General features: G+C 37.7%; 1 protein-coding gene across 1 annotated transcript in view; it reads left to right on the plus strand.

The window, feature by feature from the left end:
• CSMD1 (CUB and Sushi multiple domains 1) overlaps window positions 1-21,818 on the plus strand; it is a gene marked incomplete at its 3' end in the record, with an annotated part of 1,744,596 nt that overhangs the window by 1,539,405 nt on the left and 183,373 nt on the right. Inside the window, exons 29-33 of the mRNA XM_082863948.1 lie at window positions 4,081-4,268; window positions 10,094-10,288; window positions 14,711-14,827; window positions 18,710-18,823; window positions 20,238-20,333. Of these exons, the coding sequence (XP_082720074.1) occupies window positions 4,081-4,268; window positions 10,094-10,288; window positions 14,711-14,827; window positions 18,710-18,823; window positions 20,238-20,333 (710 nt within the window). The remainder of the gene's footprint in view (window positions 1-4,080; window positions 4,269-10,093; window positions 10,289-14,710; window positions 14,828-18,709; window positions 18,824-20,237; window positions 20,334-21,818) is intronic.

The raw sequence follows: 21,818 nt of genomic DNA on the forward strand, positions 1-21,818 counted from the left end.
TCCTGGGATAAACCCCACTTGATCATGGTGTATGATCCTTTTAATGTGCTGTTGGATTCTGTTTGCTAGTATTTTGTTGAGGATTTTTGCATCTATGTTTATCAGTGATATTGGCCTGTAGTTTTCTTTCTTTGTGACATCTTTGTCTGGTTTTGGTATCAGGGTGATGGTGGCTCGTAGAATGAGGAAGAGTTTGAGAAGGATAGGTGTTAGCTCTTCTCTAACTGTTTGATAGAATTCGCCTGTGAAGCTCCTCTGGACTTACTTATTTATTTATTTATTTTTGGCTGTGTTGGGTCTTTGTTGCTGCATGTGGGCTTTCTCTAGTTGTGGTGAGCGGGGGCTACTCTTCGTTGCGGTGCGTGGGCTTCTCATTGCGGTGGCTTCTCTTGTTGCAGAGCACAGGCTCTAGGCACGCGGGCTCAGTAGTTGTGGCTCATGTGCTCTAGGTGCATGGGCTCAGTAGTTGTGGTGCATGGGCTTAGTTGTTCCGTGACATGTGGGATCTTCCCGGACCAGGGCTCGAACCTGTGTCCCCTGCACTGGCAGGCGGATTCTTTACCACTGCACCACCAGGGAAGTCCCTAATGAGACTTTAAATGTCATACCTAAAGATTACTTCATTCATCCCTTCAGGGGTCTTCAGTTTTACATCTAGCAAAGCCTGAGGTCTTGTGTCTAACAGGTACTACATCAAGCTGCATGACAAAAATGGAAATAGATTATTTTGCTTTTCAGCATTCTACTTGCATTAGAATACACATGATGTGGCAAGAATTGCTTTTAAATACTATCTTGCACACAGTGTGTTCTACATGAGAGGGCTTAATTTACAGAATTTTCAAAGAAAAGTGATAATAAAGTGATATAGATATACTTAGTTTAATTTCTCATTGATATATTATATTTCTCTTAATGCGTGAGTGCTAATTCATTTCCATAGTACATCCTGTCTGCCATTCCCGAAGGTAGTATTGTTATTATCATTAAGATAGTCAAGACTTGGTAGAACTCTGAAAACAAAAGTTCCCCAAATTTTATTACTGTAAAGTCTGATTTAATAAACATTAGTTCTTTAAAAAAAAATGCTAACTTCTTTCTGCTACACTAAATGGTAAAAGTTCAAATCATAATATAATATGATTATATTATAAATATAAATTCCATAGAACTCTCACATTATAAATATATGGTATAAATAATTGAATTTTTCTAAATCCCATGATCTTTTTCAAATTCATGTTTTGATTTTTGAACTAAATGAAGTGGTATTTTAAAAGAGAAGTGGTTCTATATACTGTCCTATTGGTCTCTTAGCTCCCCAAGGCAAAGTGGTCTGATTAGATTTATTTATCTGTCAATTGAACAAGTTTCTTTTCTTGAGATGTTTGCATCAATATTTCAGGCCTGGTTTTGCTTATCTTCCTTCACTTTCTCCTCCTGATGAGATATGAGTCAGTATAATTTTAAACCTCTGTGATTCTGAATTTTAAGTAGTTTAATAAGCCATCATTTCCTGAATTTACTCAAGCTGCTATAAATTTACCAAATGATGAATACCTTATTATGCCACTCAGCTATTATACAAAAGCTGTGAACATTTGCTGGTTATATTTTTGACTATCTTTATGGGTTTTGTTAATGCTAAATTGTAGTAGCGCCTTCCTTAAAACCAGGAGACACCTCTGCTACCGGGAGATTAAAAGTAAATTAACAATTAAAGCCTTTCAGAGAACACAGAGTCTTTTTGTAGGCGTTTCCTACCTTCCCTTGGGTCATGGTGACTCATTATCAAGGTTCCCAAAGGGCAATTCATAATAGTATATAATATATAAGGCAGTTTTACACAAGAAGTTTTCTCACTTAATTTTGTGCACTTCCCTGGAAGAAGGTTGACCTAGAAAATCTTCAAGTTTTCTTCCGACTCTAAGAGTTTGGAATCATTAGCTGACCCGGTGTCACAGAAAATCACATACCTGTGACATGTTCTAAGGAATGGACAACTTGTGTGTGCTCAGGTGGGAGTTTTCCTGGGACCTCAGCTCCTAGATCTACTTAGTAGAAAGAAGGAGGAAGCCAGAAGTACCAGATGGGAACAAGGATGCTCAAGGACCCAGTCAAAGAAGCTGGTGTTGATACAGCCTTCCCAGGATGCACTGTTTAAAGAGTGTGACTGCAGTCAGGTGTGGAGAGGGAAGGGGAGCCCAGCATTACTAAAAAGGAAGGCAAAGAATGACATGACCTGGAGCGCATATGAGCTTCAAGGCTCACCCTGGTACTTGAGGGGTCTTCAGGGAGGAGTGTTTTATCACAGGCTTCTATAGACTGTGGGGCTGATGCGACTCACACATTGGAACTCAAATTAAATTTGGTTTAAAAGCATGGCCAGACTTTGGCCTATTATTGGGGCTTGTAGATCTGTGCATCTGGTATAGGTAGAAATAAGACAGGGTTTAACCAAAGGGACTGTCGTTAATTGTAAATATCACTTCAGACTTCTATGTGTGTGTGACAGCACATCCAAAAGGAGAGGGTAGTTAGAATATGTTTGTTTGTGCCTGACCGTACTTCCATGTTCAAAAATAATCTATCGTAATAATTAGTTATGCCAATTATCAGGGGTACAGCATGACCAGAGTCTAATAACATCCTTGCAAACTATTCCAAAAAAATTGTTATTCCAACCAAATTCTGTTTGGTTGATGCAGTTCCTCTTGGCCTCTTTTCTCACTCTTTAGTCACTCAAGTCTTTTACTTTTTCTTCATTTCCGACTTCAGGGAACTTGTCAGATAAACAGACTCTGAAACCTCTGACAAATTCCTTGAATAAATGTGTTCAGGACCTCACATGGGAGCGAGGGCACCTTGACAGGAAATGGGATGGCGCGATGCAGGTCCAGATGTCTTACTAACGTCGGGTCCTTGGTGGTCCCCCGTGCTACATCCTTCAGAATGCAGTGGGCAGCTTCTGGAAAGACCTTGGGTTCACGTTTTATCCCTTGAATATCCAGATAAACTAAAGTCACTTAAACAACAGCACATGTTCGTGATTATAAAACCTCCTGACTCTCTCCATCCCTGTATACAAATATGCTGTCAAGGGAAAGGAAAGAGAGTGGAAGCCGCGTGGATCGGTCCACGTTAAAGACCCCAAAGGCCCTGATTTAGAGATGAAGGGACATAGGAGGGCAAGTCAGAATGGATTACATCAATACCTCTGTCTAGTGTGTTTGTTTGTTCTGATCCCACTGAGACCTTGGACATGTAAACGAAGTTCAGTCTGTCACTTGAGAGGAGGTATATTTTTAAAGTTCCCAGACTATCATCATCCTTCTCATCATAAATGGCAGAGACATTTAAAGCTGCATCCCACTTGAGAGCTTTGGGCGTTAATTGTTAGACTTTGGAAATTATTAGGGTATTTACATAAGGAGAGACAGAGACAGAGAGAGAAGTAGGCAGAGTGGGAAAGAGCAGGAGGGAGAGGGGAAGAGAAAATTGGAATATCCAGTCAAGGTGAAATGATGTGAAACAGTTGACTTCCATACTTTGTACCACTGTAGGGACTGCTATTATTGGCCAGATTATCTAAGCAAATAGAAGCAATTACAATTTTAAAAGTAAACTCAAACAAAAGTATTTTTTAACTTTAAGAATTGTCAGTAACATCAAGGATATATGTTATTAAAACTAAAAATATTCACATAAAAATCAAATACCAGTGGGAATGCATCCCTTCTGAACCCTATTCTTTCAAACTGCATTTCATTAGAAATATCATGGTTATAGGGAAGACATACTATGTCTATATTATAAGGGTTCATTTTCTTTCAGATTATCTTCAAAATCATACTGTATTGAAGATGTTGGTGATTGTATAAAATACTAATTGTATTTGTTATAATTGTTATTTATTGCCATTTTGATTATTATTATATTTAACTTTTGGATTGTCCTAATTTTTAAAAATTATTTTACAAAGGCAAATAAAATCACTGTGTGCTCTCAGAGACTTTATAGTCTGGAAGATAAGAGACACATATATTAGGTGCATAATCTAATTAATATTTTTCCTTTTAGTTTCAACATGGAGCCCAGCTATGATTTCCTACATATCTATGAAGGAGAGGATTCCAACAGCCCTCTCATTGGAAGTTTCCAGGGCTCTCAAGCCCCAGAAAGAATTGAGAGTAGTGGAAATAGTCTCTTTCTGGCATTTCGAAGTGATGCTTCTGTGGGCTTGTCGGGGTTCGCCATTGAATTTAAAGGTACTGTGACCAGCTTAACTTGTGAGGAAAGTGACTTGTATTGAGATTTCTTTAATCATAAGCATTTATTTATAAAGTCTTGCCTATCTGTTCAATGCATAAAATTCTGACATCTCTCTCAATCATCTGGGGAACAGGGTCGATCTCGCCAGTGGAGAAGAAATTTCCAACACGCATTTCTATCTTAGCTGAAAGAAAAGAAAAGGGGGGAGGGAGATTTCTTTTTCCAAATTCATAGCCATTTAAAGATGAATTATGATTTGTGCAATAAATAATTAGAGTATTTAAGAATTATTTTAATATGTGTTTTACTATCTTAATTTGTTTCTTCAGGATGACTCAATTTAAGTACATAAATAGCTTAGTTTGGTTTTTGTTTTTTGGGGTTTTTCTGGCTTGCAGGATCTTAGGTCCCCAACCAAGGAATGAATCCGAGCCCTCAACAGTGAAAGCATGGAGTCCTAACCACTGGACGAACTGCCAAGGAATTCCTGATAAATAGCTTAGTTTTATCTCAGTATTTTTCAAGACGTAAAATATCGATTGCCATTCCCTGTCCTGACCACCCATGGTGGTTGGTTTGATGGGGAGCAAGCACTGATCCTGGTCAGCGCTTTCTTCTTTGGTCACCTCATGAGTGACTCCCACTTCTTTGGGATCCACCACCCCCTGTCACTAGCATCCAGAGAAAACAAACAGACTCACAAAGATCACCCCAACCTAAGCATTTTGCTGTTGGGTTCATGAAAATAAATATATATTTTTTTCAGGGCTTCCCTGGTGGTGCAGTGGTTGAGAGTCCACCTGCCGATGCAGGGGACGTGGGTTCGTGCCCCGGTCCGGGAAGATCCCACATGTCGCGGAGCGGCTGGGCCTGTGAGCCATGGCCGCTGAGCCTGCGCGTCGGGAGCCTGTGCTCCGCCAACGGGAGAGGCCACGACAGTGAGAGGCCCACGTACCGCAAAAAAAAAAAAAAAAAAAAAAAAAAAAAATATATATATATATATATTATATATATATATATTTTTTTCAAATCTGTTTCTCATGTCAACAAGGAAAACACGGGGTATATTACAAAGAATCAGAGAAAAGGATTTATCAAAATATTAATTGACAGTAGTGAGTGCTTTATAAAAAAATGAAAATATATACATTTATTTAATCTTTTGAGTTAGTTATTAGTTACTAGAATTATAAAATAAAATATAGGGTATGTTTCATCTGTGTTAACCCTTTAATGGACTTGTATTTCTTGATATTGTTTTTAAGTAGTAAATTAACCTACTTCCTCAAAAACACCGAAATCTAAAAATTTACTGATCTTTAGTACAATATACAATTTAAAAAAATTTAAACAATTCAGCAATTGAAGGAGTTGCTGTGCTTTTTGGATGGGATCCATTAATGTTCACGAATAATTAACAGCAGTACTTTTAAGTATTTGCCATATCATTAGACAGTTTCTGTATTAATAAGAACTCATTGAAGTGCATGTCACCATGACAACGCCCATTCTGTAATGAGTAAAAAATCACACGTTTCATCTAAATATAAAACTGTAAGGAATGGGAGAGAATATTTGCAAATGATGAGACCAACATGGGGTTAATATCTAAAATATATAAACAGCTCATACAACTCAATGCCAAGAAAGCAAACAATGCAATAAAAAATGGACAGAAGACCTGAAGAGACATTTTTCCAAAAAGAAAGACATACAGATGTCTAACAGGCACATGAGAAGATTTTCAGCACTGTTAATTGTTAGAGAAATGCAAATCCAAACAACAATGAGGTATAATGTCACTCTGGTCAGAATGGCCATCATGAAAAAGTCTACAAATAACCAATGTTGGCAAGGGTGTAGAGAAAAGGGAACCCTCCTACACTGTTGGTGGGAATGTAAATTGGTGCAGCCACTATGGAGAACAGTATGGAGGGTCCTCAAAAAGCTAAAACTAGAGTTGCCATATGAGCCAGCAATGGACTACTACTCAACCATAAAAAAGAATTAAATTCTGCCATTTGCAGAAACATGAACGGACCTAGAAAAATTATGCTTAGTGAAATAAGTCAGACAGTGAAAGACAGATATTGTATAATATCACTTGTATGTGGAATCTAAAAATAATGCAAGTGAATGTATATGCAAAACAAAAACAGACTCACAGACAAACTTATAGAAAACAAACTTATAGTTACCGAAGGGGAGAAGGAAGGGGGAGAGGGACAAATTAGGGGTATGGGATTAACTGATACAAACTACTATGTATAAAATAGATAACAACAAGGATATTTTCTACAGCACAGGAAATTACAGCCATTATCTTGTAGTAACTTATAATGGAGTATGATCTTTAAAAATACTAAATCACTGTGCTGTACAACTGTGACTAATATAATATTGTAAATCAATTATACTTCAATGAAAAAAAAAAGACTGTACATCTGTCATCACCTTGTATTCCCCAGGGCATCCTAGGGTAAGAGAATCTGCAGATGAGTGAGTAAATGCAGTAGAACTTGTGTCCCTCATGGTAGGGGTACAGGGATGCCTCTTTGGTCTGGTTCTTTGGGGACCAGCAGAGCCTTCTAAATGGGTGCTAGAGCTCTCACGCTTTAAAAGTTCTCCAGTGGAGCCTGTGAAAAAAAATCATCAGAAAACAAGGAAGGACACAGCAATGAAACAGCAAGTACAAGGCCCCATATGGTGAGGGAAGCAGGGAGCAGACCCAGCTCTTGGGCTTGACCAGAAGGAGCCACGGGGCAGTCCTGCCGAGTGACCCCAGGGGCCCGGCAGCTTTGGCACAGGCGTTCTGGGAGGCGTCCATAAGCGGAACCAATAGGAACCAGGGCAGAGCACAGCATGTAATGAAGTCATCTCATTGGGAAATGTGACAACTTGTAAGCAAAAAGCGTGCCATGAGTTATCACCAAACATCCTGAACTGACAACTGAGTAAATGCAAGTAAAAGCTTCGATGCAGTGCATTTGGAGAAATGAAGAAAAACTGGCCACCAGAGGTCTCAATTTGCAACACAGAGCAGAAAATCGTGGGAGTGGTATTTAACCAAACAGTACACTAAACCAACAGACACTATAACAAAAAGTGATCAAAAAGGCTGACCAGGCAACAGGCATGTATTTTTTTCTCCATCATTTTTTTAAATATAATTTTAGTTATTTTATTTTTTATTTTTGGCTGTGTTGGGTCTTCGTTGCTGTGCGCAGGCTTTCTCTAGTTGTGGCGAGCAGGGGCTACTCTTCATTGCAGTACGTAGGCTTCTCACTGCGGTGGCTTCTCGTTGCAGAGCATGGGTTCTAGGCGCACGGGCTTCAATAGTTCTGGCTCATGGGCTCAGTATTTGTGGCTCGCAGGCTCTAGAGCACAGGCTCAGTAGTTGTGGCGCACGGGCTTCAGTAGTTGTGGTTCGTGAGCTCTAGAGCACAGGCTCAGTAGTTGTGGCACATGGGCTTAGTTGCTCTGCAGCATGTGGGATCTTCCCGGACCAGGGCTCGAACCCATGTCCCCTGTATTGGCAGGCGGATTCTTAACCTCTGTGCCACCAGGGAAGCCCTTTCTCCATCATTTTATAGGAGAAAAATATATGCCCTAGACCAGTGCTTGTATTTATTAGACACTCGATACATTCTGTTGGATGACAGAGTAAACGACGTCCGATGGAAGGACTGTTCTCATGCCCACAGTTTTTTTTATTTCGTCCCTTATTTGCTTAAAATAAACGATCTAAGGCAGCGTTAAAGAATTATCAGAATGTCCCCTACTCCTTGAAATATCCAAATTGGTTTTCAGTAAAGTGTTTAGAGAGTGTTGGTCCCAGCACAGTACACAACTATTGCTGTGAGTCTCTAACCAGAGCAAAAATAGAGGACCTGGAGGGGTTTCCACAATTGATATATATGATACAATATATTCATGATATATGTGATAATTAATATATTATACATGGCATATGATACATATGATGTATGATAATATATATTACAGATGGTATATGATACATATGATAATACATGATGGATGATATATGATATATATGGTAATATAACATGTCCAATACATGTGATAGTGTAATATTTATATATTTATGTTGCACTTTAACCAAAGTATGTAAATAAAATATTCTAATAGCTGGTTATAATAATTAGGCCAACAGTTGCCAGAGAGATCTCTGCTTGGCTGATGTTGACACATAGGTCATTAAAAATATAATGAGAGATATTGAATAAATACAGTTAAACAGGCCTCTTCTCCGTCCTGCAGGACGTCACAAAGTTTGTGCTTTTCCCTCTTCCGCTGTTTGTTATCCATTCCTAAGAGGATGTAGGATGTAGTTTTCAGAGCTCATTGCATTTTTACTCTTTACTGACTCACCTGCCACAATCTCCCAGGAGCATCTTCCTAACACTACTGTGTGGATTTACTCATTGGCCATAAGTAGACACTCAGGAAGGGAAAATGCTTAAAAAGGAACATAATCCACATTGATCACAACCCCCAAAAAGGTAAAATGCAGGCTTCCGTTTATACTTTCCAGAGATTTTTTATGTGTTTGCTTAACCCTGGGGCAAAGATTGTCAACCCAAATAGAAAGAACTGAAACATATTTATTTTATCCATTCAAGTTATCCTTGAGCCTATATTGATATTAATAACCCCATTCATGAATAGCACATTCATGACAAATAGCATTTTCTTAACTTTAGGCCAAAAACATGAAGAAAAACATTTCAGTATAACATCTATATTGATCCCTTGAAGATCTGTAAAATTCAATTCAGAGCCTTCTGACATTACAAGGGGCTTTGCTGATGGAGGGAAGGATGTTGACAAGCACAAACAGAAAGCAATTCAGATGATGGAATTGCACACAGCAGAAGGAGATGTAGATACGTGATTTAGAGACATTTGGAAGGTCTGCTGAAATATGACATTTACAGTGTTAATGCTACCAGGACATAAGTGGCACTACCCACACAGCTACAGGACTGTGAGAAAGAAAGAAGAGAGCTTTGTATTTATAGCTGGGAAAAAGAGGCTTTTAGCAAATGCCTCCTTTAGTGGCCCCCACAGCTGGACAGATCTTTGCAGTGTGTTTTTGTGAAAGTTATTTAACCGCTCTTGAGCTTCAGATTCTCAAAATGTAGAATGGGGCCACAGATCCTCCTCACGTTGCAGAGGTGGAGTGAAGATTTGAATGAAAAACATGCAGTGTACCCAGCTCAGTGCCCGATACATAACATGCCCTCAATTCCTTTGAGCAGTTATTAGAATTAGAATAGAACTGTGTTGAGCAACTATTACATCCCAGACACAGGGCTTGACCCTTATGGATCAGGAAATGTGCTTCCAGCTACGAGTGGCTTCATTGACTTAGTGAGAGAGGTAAAAGATCAGAACTTCTTTCCACGATTATCTCACCAGCGTGAGAAATCACTCTTAATTTACATGCATTAAATCAATTTCCTTTTGAGAAGCCCAGTTCTCCCATCTCTTCCTAAAATGTGCTGTGATTGCATGAGTTAAGTACAAAAGTCAGGAAGTCAACCTCAACAGCAATTCTGTAGTGAATTGTCATTTGAAAAATAAGAAAGAATTTTATTGAAAGGAGTTTTTTCTATTTTTCTATGATAATTATTAACTTGAACATTAATTGACAACTTGGTCAATTAGTCAATCAATTTTTTGGAGCATATTTTATATGCTGGACACTGTTCTAGGTACTAAAAATATAAACAACCGACAACAAAAAAATAAAATAAAATTCCTGCCATCATGGAGTTTACATTCATGTCTTCCCCAGAGAAACCACGGGAAGCCTGTTTTGACCCTGGAAACATAATGAATGGGACAAGGATTGGGACGGACTTCAAACTTGGCTCAACTGTCACGTACCAGTGTGACTCTGGCTACAAGATCGCTGACCCGTCTTCCATCACGTGTGTGATCGGAGCGGATGGAAAACCCGCCTGGAACCGGGTCTTGCCCTCCTGCAATGGTACGTATGGAACCGGTGTTTCCTTCAGGGATAACTTCCCTCTGGAATTTGCACTCTCATTTTGGAGACAGTTTGCACTTCAGTCCTGTATCCCCTCCTCACTGGTGGGGAAACCCCGCAGAGCAACGTGGGATAAGAACTTGAGCTTCCTTGGTCGTTTAATTTACCCAGTGGATTAGCCATTCTCACAGCTTTCTGGAAGGGGAGATATTTTTCTCTCACTTAGATCGTTTGGCATTTCTAATTGCTGTTTTTGTGTATGAGAGATGCGAATTACCAGTCTCTAGGTGGCCTCTGTCTCTCTGCTTCTGTCTCTGTCTCTGTCTGTCTCCCTCTTGCTCTCTGTCTTTCTCTATTTCTCTGCCTTTCTGTGTGTGTGTGTGTGTGTGTGTGTGTGTATCTCCCTCTGTCTGTGTCTCTGTCTGTCTCTCTGTCTCTGCCTCTCTCTCTGTACATATATACACATACATATACATATATTACATATATAAGGATGTGTCATTTCTCCACAAATACCAACAGTTTGTAATTCCTCATGTACATTAAATTAATAAAAGCACCTATTAGAGGGTAAGGTCAACCTTCAGGAACAGGCAGTGCCATCCTACAGTGACAGAAGTCAGGTTGCAGTTGCCCTTGGGGGGGTGCTGAGAGGAGGGGTCTGAACACAGACTTCTGGGCTGTCCTCCAGGTTCTGTGTCTGGTGGGTAGCTTCGTGGGACCCTCCACAGACAAAACTCCAGACTGTGTGATACACCTTAAAAAGGAGACAGTAAAATCCTGTGTTTTGTGACAGAAAAATTGATTCCAAGTTTACTTTAGGATGAACTCAAGGACCGGTTTAGTTAGATACACTGAACTGATGAAATAAAGATCTTTTCCTTAGGATGGCTCTGATGCTTGTAACTTCCGACCAAAGTGGTGTTTCAGAAAATTAGTACGTGAAAAATCCGAGCAAACAACACAGGCGAACAGACCTGACGCCCTGCGTTGCTCTGGCATGTCTGTGTTTCTGGGTTTGTCTTATGACCCTGAGAGCTTTTCTGTTCAGGAACCTAGTCCTCCAGCCCTGCAGTACTCAAGGTTGGCGCAGACAGGGAACTTCACACACGTTTTCAGAGGAAATGAATAAATCAGGGAATAGGCAAAACAATTTCCAGTGAAAATTGAAGTCTTCCTAGTCTTACATATTTTATCCTCTAACAATAAACTCAGAGAAATAATTATTGCTGCTTCTTGGATTCCAGGAGGTTCATGTGAGGGGAGAATGGTGAAGGGCCCACGTGGCTGTGTGGGGTGTCCAGATGATGAGTTCAATGTCTGTGTAAACGTTACAGTAAGCTTTGAGTCAGTGGCATCACAGCGCTCCTCTCTGGGGGATAGAAGAGTGTCCTCGTACGTTCACTAGAGTCACCTCAAAATGGCATCCTTAAAAGTGCACACTGTATTAAATTCAAACATACTTTGAACTTATGGGGGATGATGATAAATTCTTTAGCCATAGGCTAAACGAGAAAAATGAGGCCACATTTAGGCAACAGATAAATAATCTAATTTTAAATTAGAGATTTTTTTTCCGTATCTGAAGACCCGTGAACTCAAGCATAGTTTCTGTTAACCAGTCATCACATTTATGTGCATAAAACATACAACACTGGTTTTTCCTTAAGTTATTTATTTCAATTTAAATAAAACTAAAAATTCCAAATCATTAAACAGAAATGTTCTCTCCCATAGTTTATTTTGGATATCTCAAGGAGAACAGCACCTTTTGTGCTGAATTAATGCCTGTGGGTCACTCAGATCACCAGTTAAACTAAGCGAATGTTGTTATATTTTAAATATTTTGATCGTTCATATATTAAGGGATGTATTTTGGGCTAGTTTGTTTTAAATTCATGATATAATTTTTCTTTCTATTGCCTACATTTTTTTGTTCATTGAGGTTTCCTGTTGAATTAGAACAGAAATGGAAACAGCCTGGAGTCTCTTTCATGGGTCAGAATGGCTTTTATTTACTTATGTTGTTTTTGGTTTACATTCAAATTTGATTGTATTTTGTTGCCTTTATATATGAGACATATACTCCAATTAACCAAATGGATGAGTCAGTTTCTTGTTACCATCTGCAATGAATACTGTTGCAAATCTTTTTTCATTTAGGAAATGATCTGTTTAATACATTAATTACCAAAGAGTAACAGCATATTTGTTTTCCTTCTCTTATCACATTAATATAAAAGAATTTCTAACATGAGAAAGACCATGCCTGTTTCTCAGGTTAACACAGTAACATGGACAGAGTAATTGTTAAGAATTAAATGAAAATTCTCTACATATTTTTCTCAATTTCACAAATGTTTGGTTGTGTTTGTAGTATGTTATGCAGTTTGCGTGCTTATCTTTAAATCTGGGGAAAAATGTATAAGCATAGCACAGTTTATCAAGGTAGCAGAGGACCTAAAATGCCATGTTTGTTTTCTTTCATTTTATCCTTTTTATTTTTTAGTGTTTTCTATTATCATAAAGTAATGATCTTTCATCCTACCCATTAACAAAATAAATTTTTGTAGTTATACTTGAACAAATATATCAGTAGATATAAGATTTCTGTTTGATCATTTGGGCATCAAAATATTAGCTCAGTGAAGATTTATTTCCACTTTTCATTTATGCTTGTTGTTTAAACTTTGAAATAGATAAACTTTTTAATAGATATGCTTAAATTTTATATGTCTAAAAGAAAATAGATTTCCATTCTTCATTTGTACTTATTTTTAAAAATTTGAACTTTTGAGTGTTTAAGAAAAATTATAGTTCTGAAATAACCTGGTTGAATTTATATGACTAATTTTCTTAAAATTAAGTGATATATCTAAACTGGTGGAATGAGGCTCCCAGCATTTCACTGAAAACCTTGAGCTTTGAAATTTACCTTACAGAAATTTCCTCTATCTAAAAGTGAAAATTTCCTCTATCTAAAAGTGAAAAAAATTTTTTTTCTATTTAAGATTTTTAAAAAAGCCATGGTGAGTGTTCTAGGGTGATAAAATTATTATGAGTTAAGACATCAGCATGAAGGCTGCTCTTAGCTTAGTTAAGGGAGATCTCTAGTAGTTGATCATAAATAGATTATAACTGTCAGGTATTTAAGCTGTCTTCCTTTGACTTTTAGAGTATGACTTCAGTTTTCCAGCTGCATAAAGCTGGACCTGGGAAGTCTCCTGCCAAGTCATCATTGAGGTGCTTTGACACTAGCATCAGCATTCTGCGCAGCTTTATTAATCCTGGAGAAAGTCCCATCCATCAATTAGGACTTAACAATGTGCTACTTAACATTCAGAAGATTTGACACGTTATCCCCGATTTCTATCCTTTTTAATGCTTGAAAACTGTCACATTAAGAAGAAGTAAGCTATAGAAATATGAACTTTCTGAAATACTGAAAAATAATTCTGAATTCAGATCAGAGAAGATGTATCTAGGATAAGAAGGCATGCAGTCAGGCCACAAAGGGCACAGCTGAGGGGCAGTTGGCGTCACTTCAGTGGATAAATAGTGTCCTAAGCAGATGAGCAGATGTGGACCTCTTTTTAAGTAAAAATATGAGGAATTGAAGTATTCGCAATTTAATCCCGAAACTGGGATTTAGTTGAAAGTCTATTTTAAGATGTTTAACAATAGTATTTTGAATATCCAAGCTACAGTATTTTTCTATTTTCTCAGCAAGAGCAATGCTGAGAGTAACAAGATGATCAGAGGGAAAATAAACACACACACACACACTCCCTCTCTCTCTGAACTGTTCATATAACACCTCATCAATGTACCTGCCCTGACTTTGTAGTTTTGGGTTCCTTCAGCTTTCAATGGAACTTATAGGAAGAGGCCCCACACCCACTAGTAACTATACATGTCACTCTTGAGCTGAATCTACGATGAAAACACAAAAAGAACTAAAAGTAAACATTACTTTTTTTTAGTCCCACAGTAATATAAAGACAATAGAAAACTGAAATAATCTTTGTATTTCTTAAGTTAATATGATGGTTGATATCAACCAGAAAGTTCTGGTAGACTTTTGACGTATTGATAACTTAAGAATTTTTCTTTATCGGACCTGTTTTTATTATCATGACAACTGTTTTCATTATTGTTTTAGCATGTCTGAGAACGTCCTTAAAAATAATATTAGGTCTTCCTCTTAAGTTGAATTACTTTTATTCTCACCTGGTCAGTCTTTGTTTTTCTTTTTATTTTACTTTTGATAGCAATGTAAGATCAGATTTTAACTGTGATATTTTGTTAAGTTTTTGAATAATCATGCTCATTTGTTCAGTGCTTTCATTTTTAGGTCACTTGTCACTTGTCACTTGCCATGTGGTTACGCATAGCATGTAATTCTCCGTTGGTCTGTTTCAGCCCCCTGTGGAGGCCAGTACACTGGATCAGAAGGGGTGGTCTTGTCACCCAACTACCCTCACAATTATACAGCTGGTCAGATCTGCCTCTATTCCATAACGGTACCAAAGGAATTTGGTAAGATTTTCTTCTTATTTTTAATTCACCGTCATATCTCTTTCGGTGTTAATATTTCCATAATTTTATAAACAAATATCCCAGCTCTTGGTATAATAAAATAATATAAAAGAAGATGACTTAAAGTAACAGGTTTTCCAAACATGTCTTATACAAGATCCACTACAATTCTTTTATCAGTGTGATATAAAATTCTTCAATTTCCTTCTTGGATTCTGATCCAGAATAATCAGAGAGAATAAATGTGCCTTTGTTCTTATTTTTGTTAGAAAAAAGCATTTCTCCTTTGGTTGTTTAGTGTGTAGAGGAGGATTGCAGCCTCACATGTGAGCCAGGGGAACACTGATCAGCCTGTGGGGTATTGGCACATATATTTGGTTATTGATTATGCTGGAAATCACTGGATCAGTGAACACACCTTTGAGTGACAGGAGATGTAAAAGCAGGCAGAGTCCTATCTGACCCCTCCAAACTTGGCATCCTGGTTTCCCTCCTAAACTTTGCTTCCAACCTGAGCCAGTTTTCTGGGATGGCTTCATTTCTAGAAGATCCTTCTCTGGTGGTTTCCTGGTGGTTTACTCAACACCGGATCCCCAATTCTTCCCTCTCACTCTTGACCAGGAAAATATTTTTGTGTTAGATTCTTTCCTGGAGTCAACCAGATAGTAGCTTTTATAATTTTATGGAATAGTTCCTTTTTCCCAACAGTAAAATTTAGAACCCAACATAGTCAAGGTTTTCTTCTATATACTCAAAATAGCAGCCATCCACTCAAAGAAATAAAACAGATAAAAATTCTAAGGTTAGATTCTGTTTGAGGGAAAACATTTTAAAAATACAATTATATGACAAGAAAGTTAATTTCTGCTTAAGAAACTTGCATATGGGAGACAAATGATTTCTACGAACTTCTATTATATTAATCACAGGCTTCTTAAAATCAAATGAAAGCTCCCCCCAAGCACTTATTTCAGCATTTGGTATTTTAGATCACGGGCTCTTCATGAACTGTGCAACGCAACTTGCTTAGTCTCTTAAGCCAAATCGTTTAGCTTCTGCTTTCCGCCAGTTCTCAAGGATGGTTGAGTTTTCAGGCAAGGCTTTCCTTGTATCATCCTGCCATGATAAGAAGAGCATGTGCCTGGGACTTGGAGAGTGATGGATGTGAACACGGAAACCAAGGCAGAGGCAGAAGGACCAGCTTCCCAAAAGGCAGAGAGTGGGTCCACCTTATGAGCAAATGGAAAATATCAATCTCATTTAAAAACTGAAAGACTGAGCTTCAGAATATTTATTTTGTTATAAAAAAATGGACAGTTAAACTTAGAATAAGTCCTAGACTTTCACTCTTTATGCTGGACCAATGCCTCTAAAGTCCCTTATTTAGCCTCAGTTAATACATTTTTTCACCTAAATTCCCAACAACATTCCTCCAGTTACTTTCCCATGAATATTCCTTTTATTTTTATTCATGGATACTTGACAAAATATAATTATCACAATAGAATGTAGCAGCCAGAGTTTATGATTTTAGTTCATTATAAAATTTTATGGAGTTGTCACAACACAATTATGACTTTTCAGCAGAAAATGTTATACTCCTAAATATTGATAATAATTTCCCAATATGAAAGGTTTAGTGGCATAAATTTATCATATTCTATCTGGGCAGAAAACTTTAGTCTGGAATTATAAAGGATCCTTAGTAAAAACCTATACTACCTTATCTATTATTTTTTTCCCCTCTTCCTTACTCTTTTCTGAGAAGTGAATCGACCAGTTAACAATTAATTCAATGATTGTGATAAGTGCTAAGATGCGTAAAATACTGTTTGGGTGCCTGAGATGCCCAGCAAATATTATGGGATGGGGTGACTGTCCCTATTGTGGGAAGGGGCTTCTTACACAAGTTCCCAATGGGAAGTGTCGTGGAAGACAGGTCATCAGTTATCCTAATTTCCTCCCTATTTTCATCCAAAAGCGTCACCAGAGTATCCTTTCTAAAACAAAAATCTGATCATGAAAACACCTTGATAAACGTTTTCACTCACTCCTCTTGCCCCAGAGCAAAATCCACGCGTTTCCTGGCCTTTGGGGCTCTGAAGTCTCAGGCTGTGTGGCCTTGCTCCCCCGCCCCCTGCCCCCCCATCCCTCCCTCGCCCCCTTTATCCACTGAGTGTTAGCAAAGCAGATGTTCGCCTGCCAAATACTGCTCCTTTTGTTCGCTTGCTGAAGCAACCCCTTGTGTCCCATTCTTACACAAAAAGGGTTTCCTTTCCCATTCGTTAAGGCTGAAGCTGGAATGCTCTCTCCCCCATGAAACACCATTGTCTCCACAGCTGGAAACCACCCCTCCCTCCCTACACCGCCCACGCCCTTCGCCTGCACTTTCTCATCCCCTGTCTTCCAGCTGCAGGAAGAGCCTTCCTTGACCAGCTGTGGCCCTTGGCAGCCGTCTGCTGTTCAGACCCTTCTTCCTTCCCGACACCCACACTCTGCCTCTGTATTTGTTGTGGCAACTACCGCAGACCTTAGCATGTGATGTTCCTGGGACAAAGTTTCTATCTTGACCGGCCCTTCATTCTTAGTATCCACTATAAAGCTTATGCTTTCTAAGCATTTCTTGAAAAGAAGGTAGGAATTACGTGTGTGAGATTCACTTTTCTCCTACAAACGAGACTCAAGCAAGATGAAGACTGAATGTTGAGGTGGGGGGACAGTGAAGGGAGGGCTGTGCACGCAGGAGCCTCCCTCATGGGATCCAGAAGAAAGTTCTGTCCCTCTTTCTAGCGCCTGTGTTCAGAGCACTTCAGCCACTGGGAAATTCACCTTGCTCACATGCTTCCTTTAATTGTGCTTCTCTAGGAGATTATAAAATCTTAAAGTACTATATATATATATATATGCATATATTCTCTTACATATATGTGTAATATATTATGCATGCATGTACATGTGCACTGTATGTAATACATATATGTAATAGAATATATGCCACATATAATATATGATATAATGTAATAAAATATAATATAAATACACACCAGCTGCTATAGTTAGATTTTCCTCCATTTTGCTAACACATAGATTAATTCTTTCATGTATAACTGATACACACACCTCCATTTCTTGTTCAGAATGATTTAGAATGATTTGAGTTTAAACCTTTCACATAGATAATTGTTGATCGTTGCTTGTAAATGGAGACTAAATCACAAGTTTTTCTAAATACTGTAAAGGCCCTGTATGTTATCCATTTGCATATAAAAATGATTAAATTTGAAGTAGTAAAACACTTGCAATGTTTTACTTGGAGGAAGTGTGTTCTTGAAATTTACATCACCTGTAAGATATATAAACTGTAGAGTAAAACAAGTTAGAAATTGCTATAATATGTTGCTGAATCGTGTATAAATTGTAGTGAGTTCATATGAATTTGGCACTGTCATAATCATAGGTGAAGAATTTTAAATTCCCCAACTAATTGCATGCTTTAAAAACCAACGGGTATCTTGATTCCATACCTACTGTTCACTGAATAAAATGTCATTAATTACTCTTAAAGAAATAGGACCACCTTATGGTTATTCTTCTACTATCCTAACATAGTATTATAAGAAAAAAACAGTCTTCATTTAATGTTCAAACGGTACATGGAACAGTAATTTTATTCCTTTTATTAAGTACCAAAAGATCAAGAAGCAAAATAAAATTGTTTAAGCAACAGAAAACTTTTAGAAAGCAGAGAAAATAAGCTAATTTTTTTTACAGGATTCTTAGGATCATGATATTTGGGAGGTTTCAATAAACAGTATGATCACCATTTTCATTTCTTTCATTTTAAAAAAGCATTTTGTGCCGACCCACCCCCTCTGTTTTCAGTGGTATTTGGGCAGTTTGCCTATTTCCAGACAGCACTGAATGACTTGACAGAACTGTTTGATGGAACGCACCCTCAGGCCAGACTTCTCAGTTCACTCTCTGGGTCTCATTCAGGTAAACTTTCAATGAATTTTGTCTTTAATTCTAGTTACACAGCTAGGGTAATTAATTTTAAACTCGTCTATTTTTATTTTCATTTGTGAAGGAGAAATTTAATCATCTTTGAACTTGCTTGCTTGTTCAGTAAAATCTTACTTTCAATGTAAAATTTCAAATGTATATTTATCCCACATATAAAATCACCTGTCTTTATCATTTTGCTTACTAAGATTGTGGAAAATATAATATCCATCTCAGTGAAAAATAAAAGTATCAGAAAAAAGGGGTAATAAACTATCTTGTTACTTTGCTTTCTATTCTAAGTGTCGTAATCTTCCTGAAGAGAAACACTATTGACATTTTGGTCTGACTCATTCCAAACTTTTAAATGCATACATGTGGAGATGCACCGCAGTCACATGTCTATAAAGGTGCAAATGTGTATACACATACATGCATTCACGTGTGCCCCTATATATGCATGTAAACATATGTGGAATTTCATAAAACATGGGATATTTTTCACAATTTAATTTTTATCCCATACATTCATTTAAAATCACATGTAGAGGTCTTTCCTATCAACAAATATGAATATACACCAAACACCATTTGCTGAATAGTATTCAGATGGGTTAATGAAGGAGTTTATTTACCCCAACCCCTCATGGATGTCATGGCCCTCGTTCGTACCACTGCTACATTGTCATCATTTACCAACACAACATCAAGCCATACTCCTGCGTCACAGCCTGTGATCAACCAAGGCTAAGATTCAGTTATTTCCAGTTTCTCAGTATTACTAACCACAGGTCTTAAGACCTATGTCCTGTTAAGACCAATGTCCAATGATGTAATGTCCAGAAATGCATCAGAAGATACACATTTAAAATACTGACACATCCTGACAAATTCACCTCTGAAAAGCTTAAGCGATTCACACGCCGCTCAGAGTACTTGAGACCATTCCTGCACATTAAGAGCTGAAAAATACATTTCACAGGTTTGTGGGGTTTTTTTTCTGAGTTCTTTATTTTTTTTAAAATCAGCTTTGGATTCTGAGACATTTTCTTAATTCTGAGTAAAATCCTAGCAAGTAACTGTCAAAGTTGATTCTGAGTCAATGATTCACCCGCTTCTATTTCCCACATTATCAGCTAATTGGCCTATATCAGTGCTTTCTTCAAAAGAAGCATAAAGGAGATCACGATGAAAACAACATTTTAATGGAATGTCAAGGCAAGAACAGAGTTTTTAAATCTTTGTAGAAACAATGTGTTTGGATTCTACACGCCAAAGCAAAGTTTTATGAAAGTTCAAAAAGTAAAAGTGCAATTCCAAGTTAATGATTACTTTCCGAAACATTGTCTACCACAGGCCGTGCACTGAAAGGATCCTGCGTGTTATCTCTGTCTGTTTTTCCCTCCAGGTGAAACGTTGCCTTTGGCCACATCCAATCAGATTCTGCTCCGATTCAGCGCGAAGAGTGGGGCGCCTGCACGGGGTTTCCACTTCGTCTATCAAGGTGAGTCTCTGCCACCTCCGCCCGGCTCCACACACTGCTCGTACCACTGCTTTCAGCACCAAAACATCTGAGTTGCACTTTTTCTTAATATTTAAGAATTTGAGGGTATCCGTGTATTTAGAATGAAATTATTTAATAAAAATATTAAAGTTTTTTCTTTTGACAGTTAAATGTGATACTTCTAAGACAAAGATGCAATACGCTTCGATTATCTGGCATGATGACGAAACAAATATTGATTAGATTACCTTAGTATAGTGCAACACAATTTGCAAAATGATTTCAAATGTGTTATAATATTTCAGCTAACCTAGTTAAAATTAAGTAAAATATTTCATAATAGATTTTAGTAACTGTCTTAATGAAATACATTTAAAATGCATGGTACAATTTCAAATCTTACTGTAAGAACTAATTGTCAAGGAAAGGTGACAAAACCAAACTAAACCCAGAATACCATCCATGTTTCTATCCCTTGAAATACCTATTTTATTTTGCTTGTATTCTATTAACTTATGCACTTTCACCTCTTTATAATTATTTTTGAATTTGGAGCTTATTCAAAATGCTTGGGATTGCACAAAGTTTCTGAACAATGCAGTTTTTTTTCCTGTTTCTAGTTCACCTTCAGTTTGCATATCCATTACATGAATTTGAAAATACACCCTATGGACTGTCCGTCCACTTTCAGAGGCACAGAGCCTGACTCTGGATCTGACCTGCGATGACTGTACAGCTGAGATGGGAAAGAGGTTGTCATCTTCAGCGATAAACTAAGAATACTTAGCTTTTCTACGTCTCAGTTTTGCTGGAGGCAGGATAGATTACAGGCCGCTCTTGAACATTTTCTTCAGAAGTGGAGGAGAATCACTTCCTGGCAATGGCTTCTTTCCTTTAATAAAGACTCCTCCAGAAAACATGCTTGACAGCATCATGTTTTTCATAAAATTATAGAGTAACAATCTGTCATATCATTCATAAATGATTTTGATAATCGCACACTGTGAAATGTATGGCCTCAAAATATTTCACGATAAAAACCCTTCGGTGTTCGGCAATAAGATGATTTAAAAGTTACGGAAAGAGTGAGAATGATGTTTGATGGGCAGGTAGGAGGAAAAATATCTCTAATCTAGTTTAAGGAGCTATTGCTTGGGTGATGATGCTATTACATTAAAATGGGTTACATTGTTCTAATTAAACCTTTGTTAAAATATAAATAATTAAACCACTTTTTTAAAATGAACTTTATAGGAGAGGGTCCAGTTTAGGTGAGTCACCGCTCACCCACTTCTAATTTTCTTTAAATAAATTCTGTGTTACTTTGCAGAAGCAGATTCACAAACCAAAGTAAGTTGGCGTGACCTCTAAGGAAACTGGACCGATTGGTTTAAGTACATTTTTTGTTCTGGAAAAATTCAAGTTCCTGGCATTGTCTGCCTCAATCAGGGACTTCCTTTAATTTTTGATGAAGATTAGAAAATT

This window comes from Leucopleurus acutus, assembly GCF_964270905.1.
Source record: "Leucopleurus acutus genome assembly, chromosome: 21".
Taxonomy (NCBI): Eukaryota; Metazoa; Chordata; class Mammalia; order Artiodactyla; family Delphinidae; genus Leucopleurus; species Leucopleurus acutus.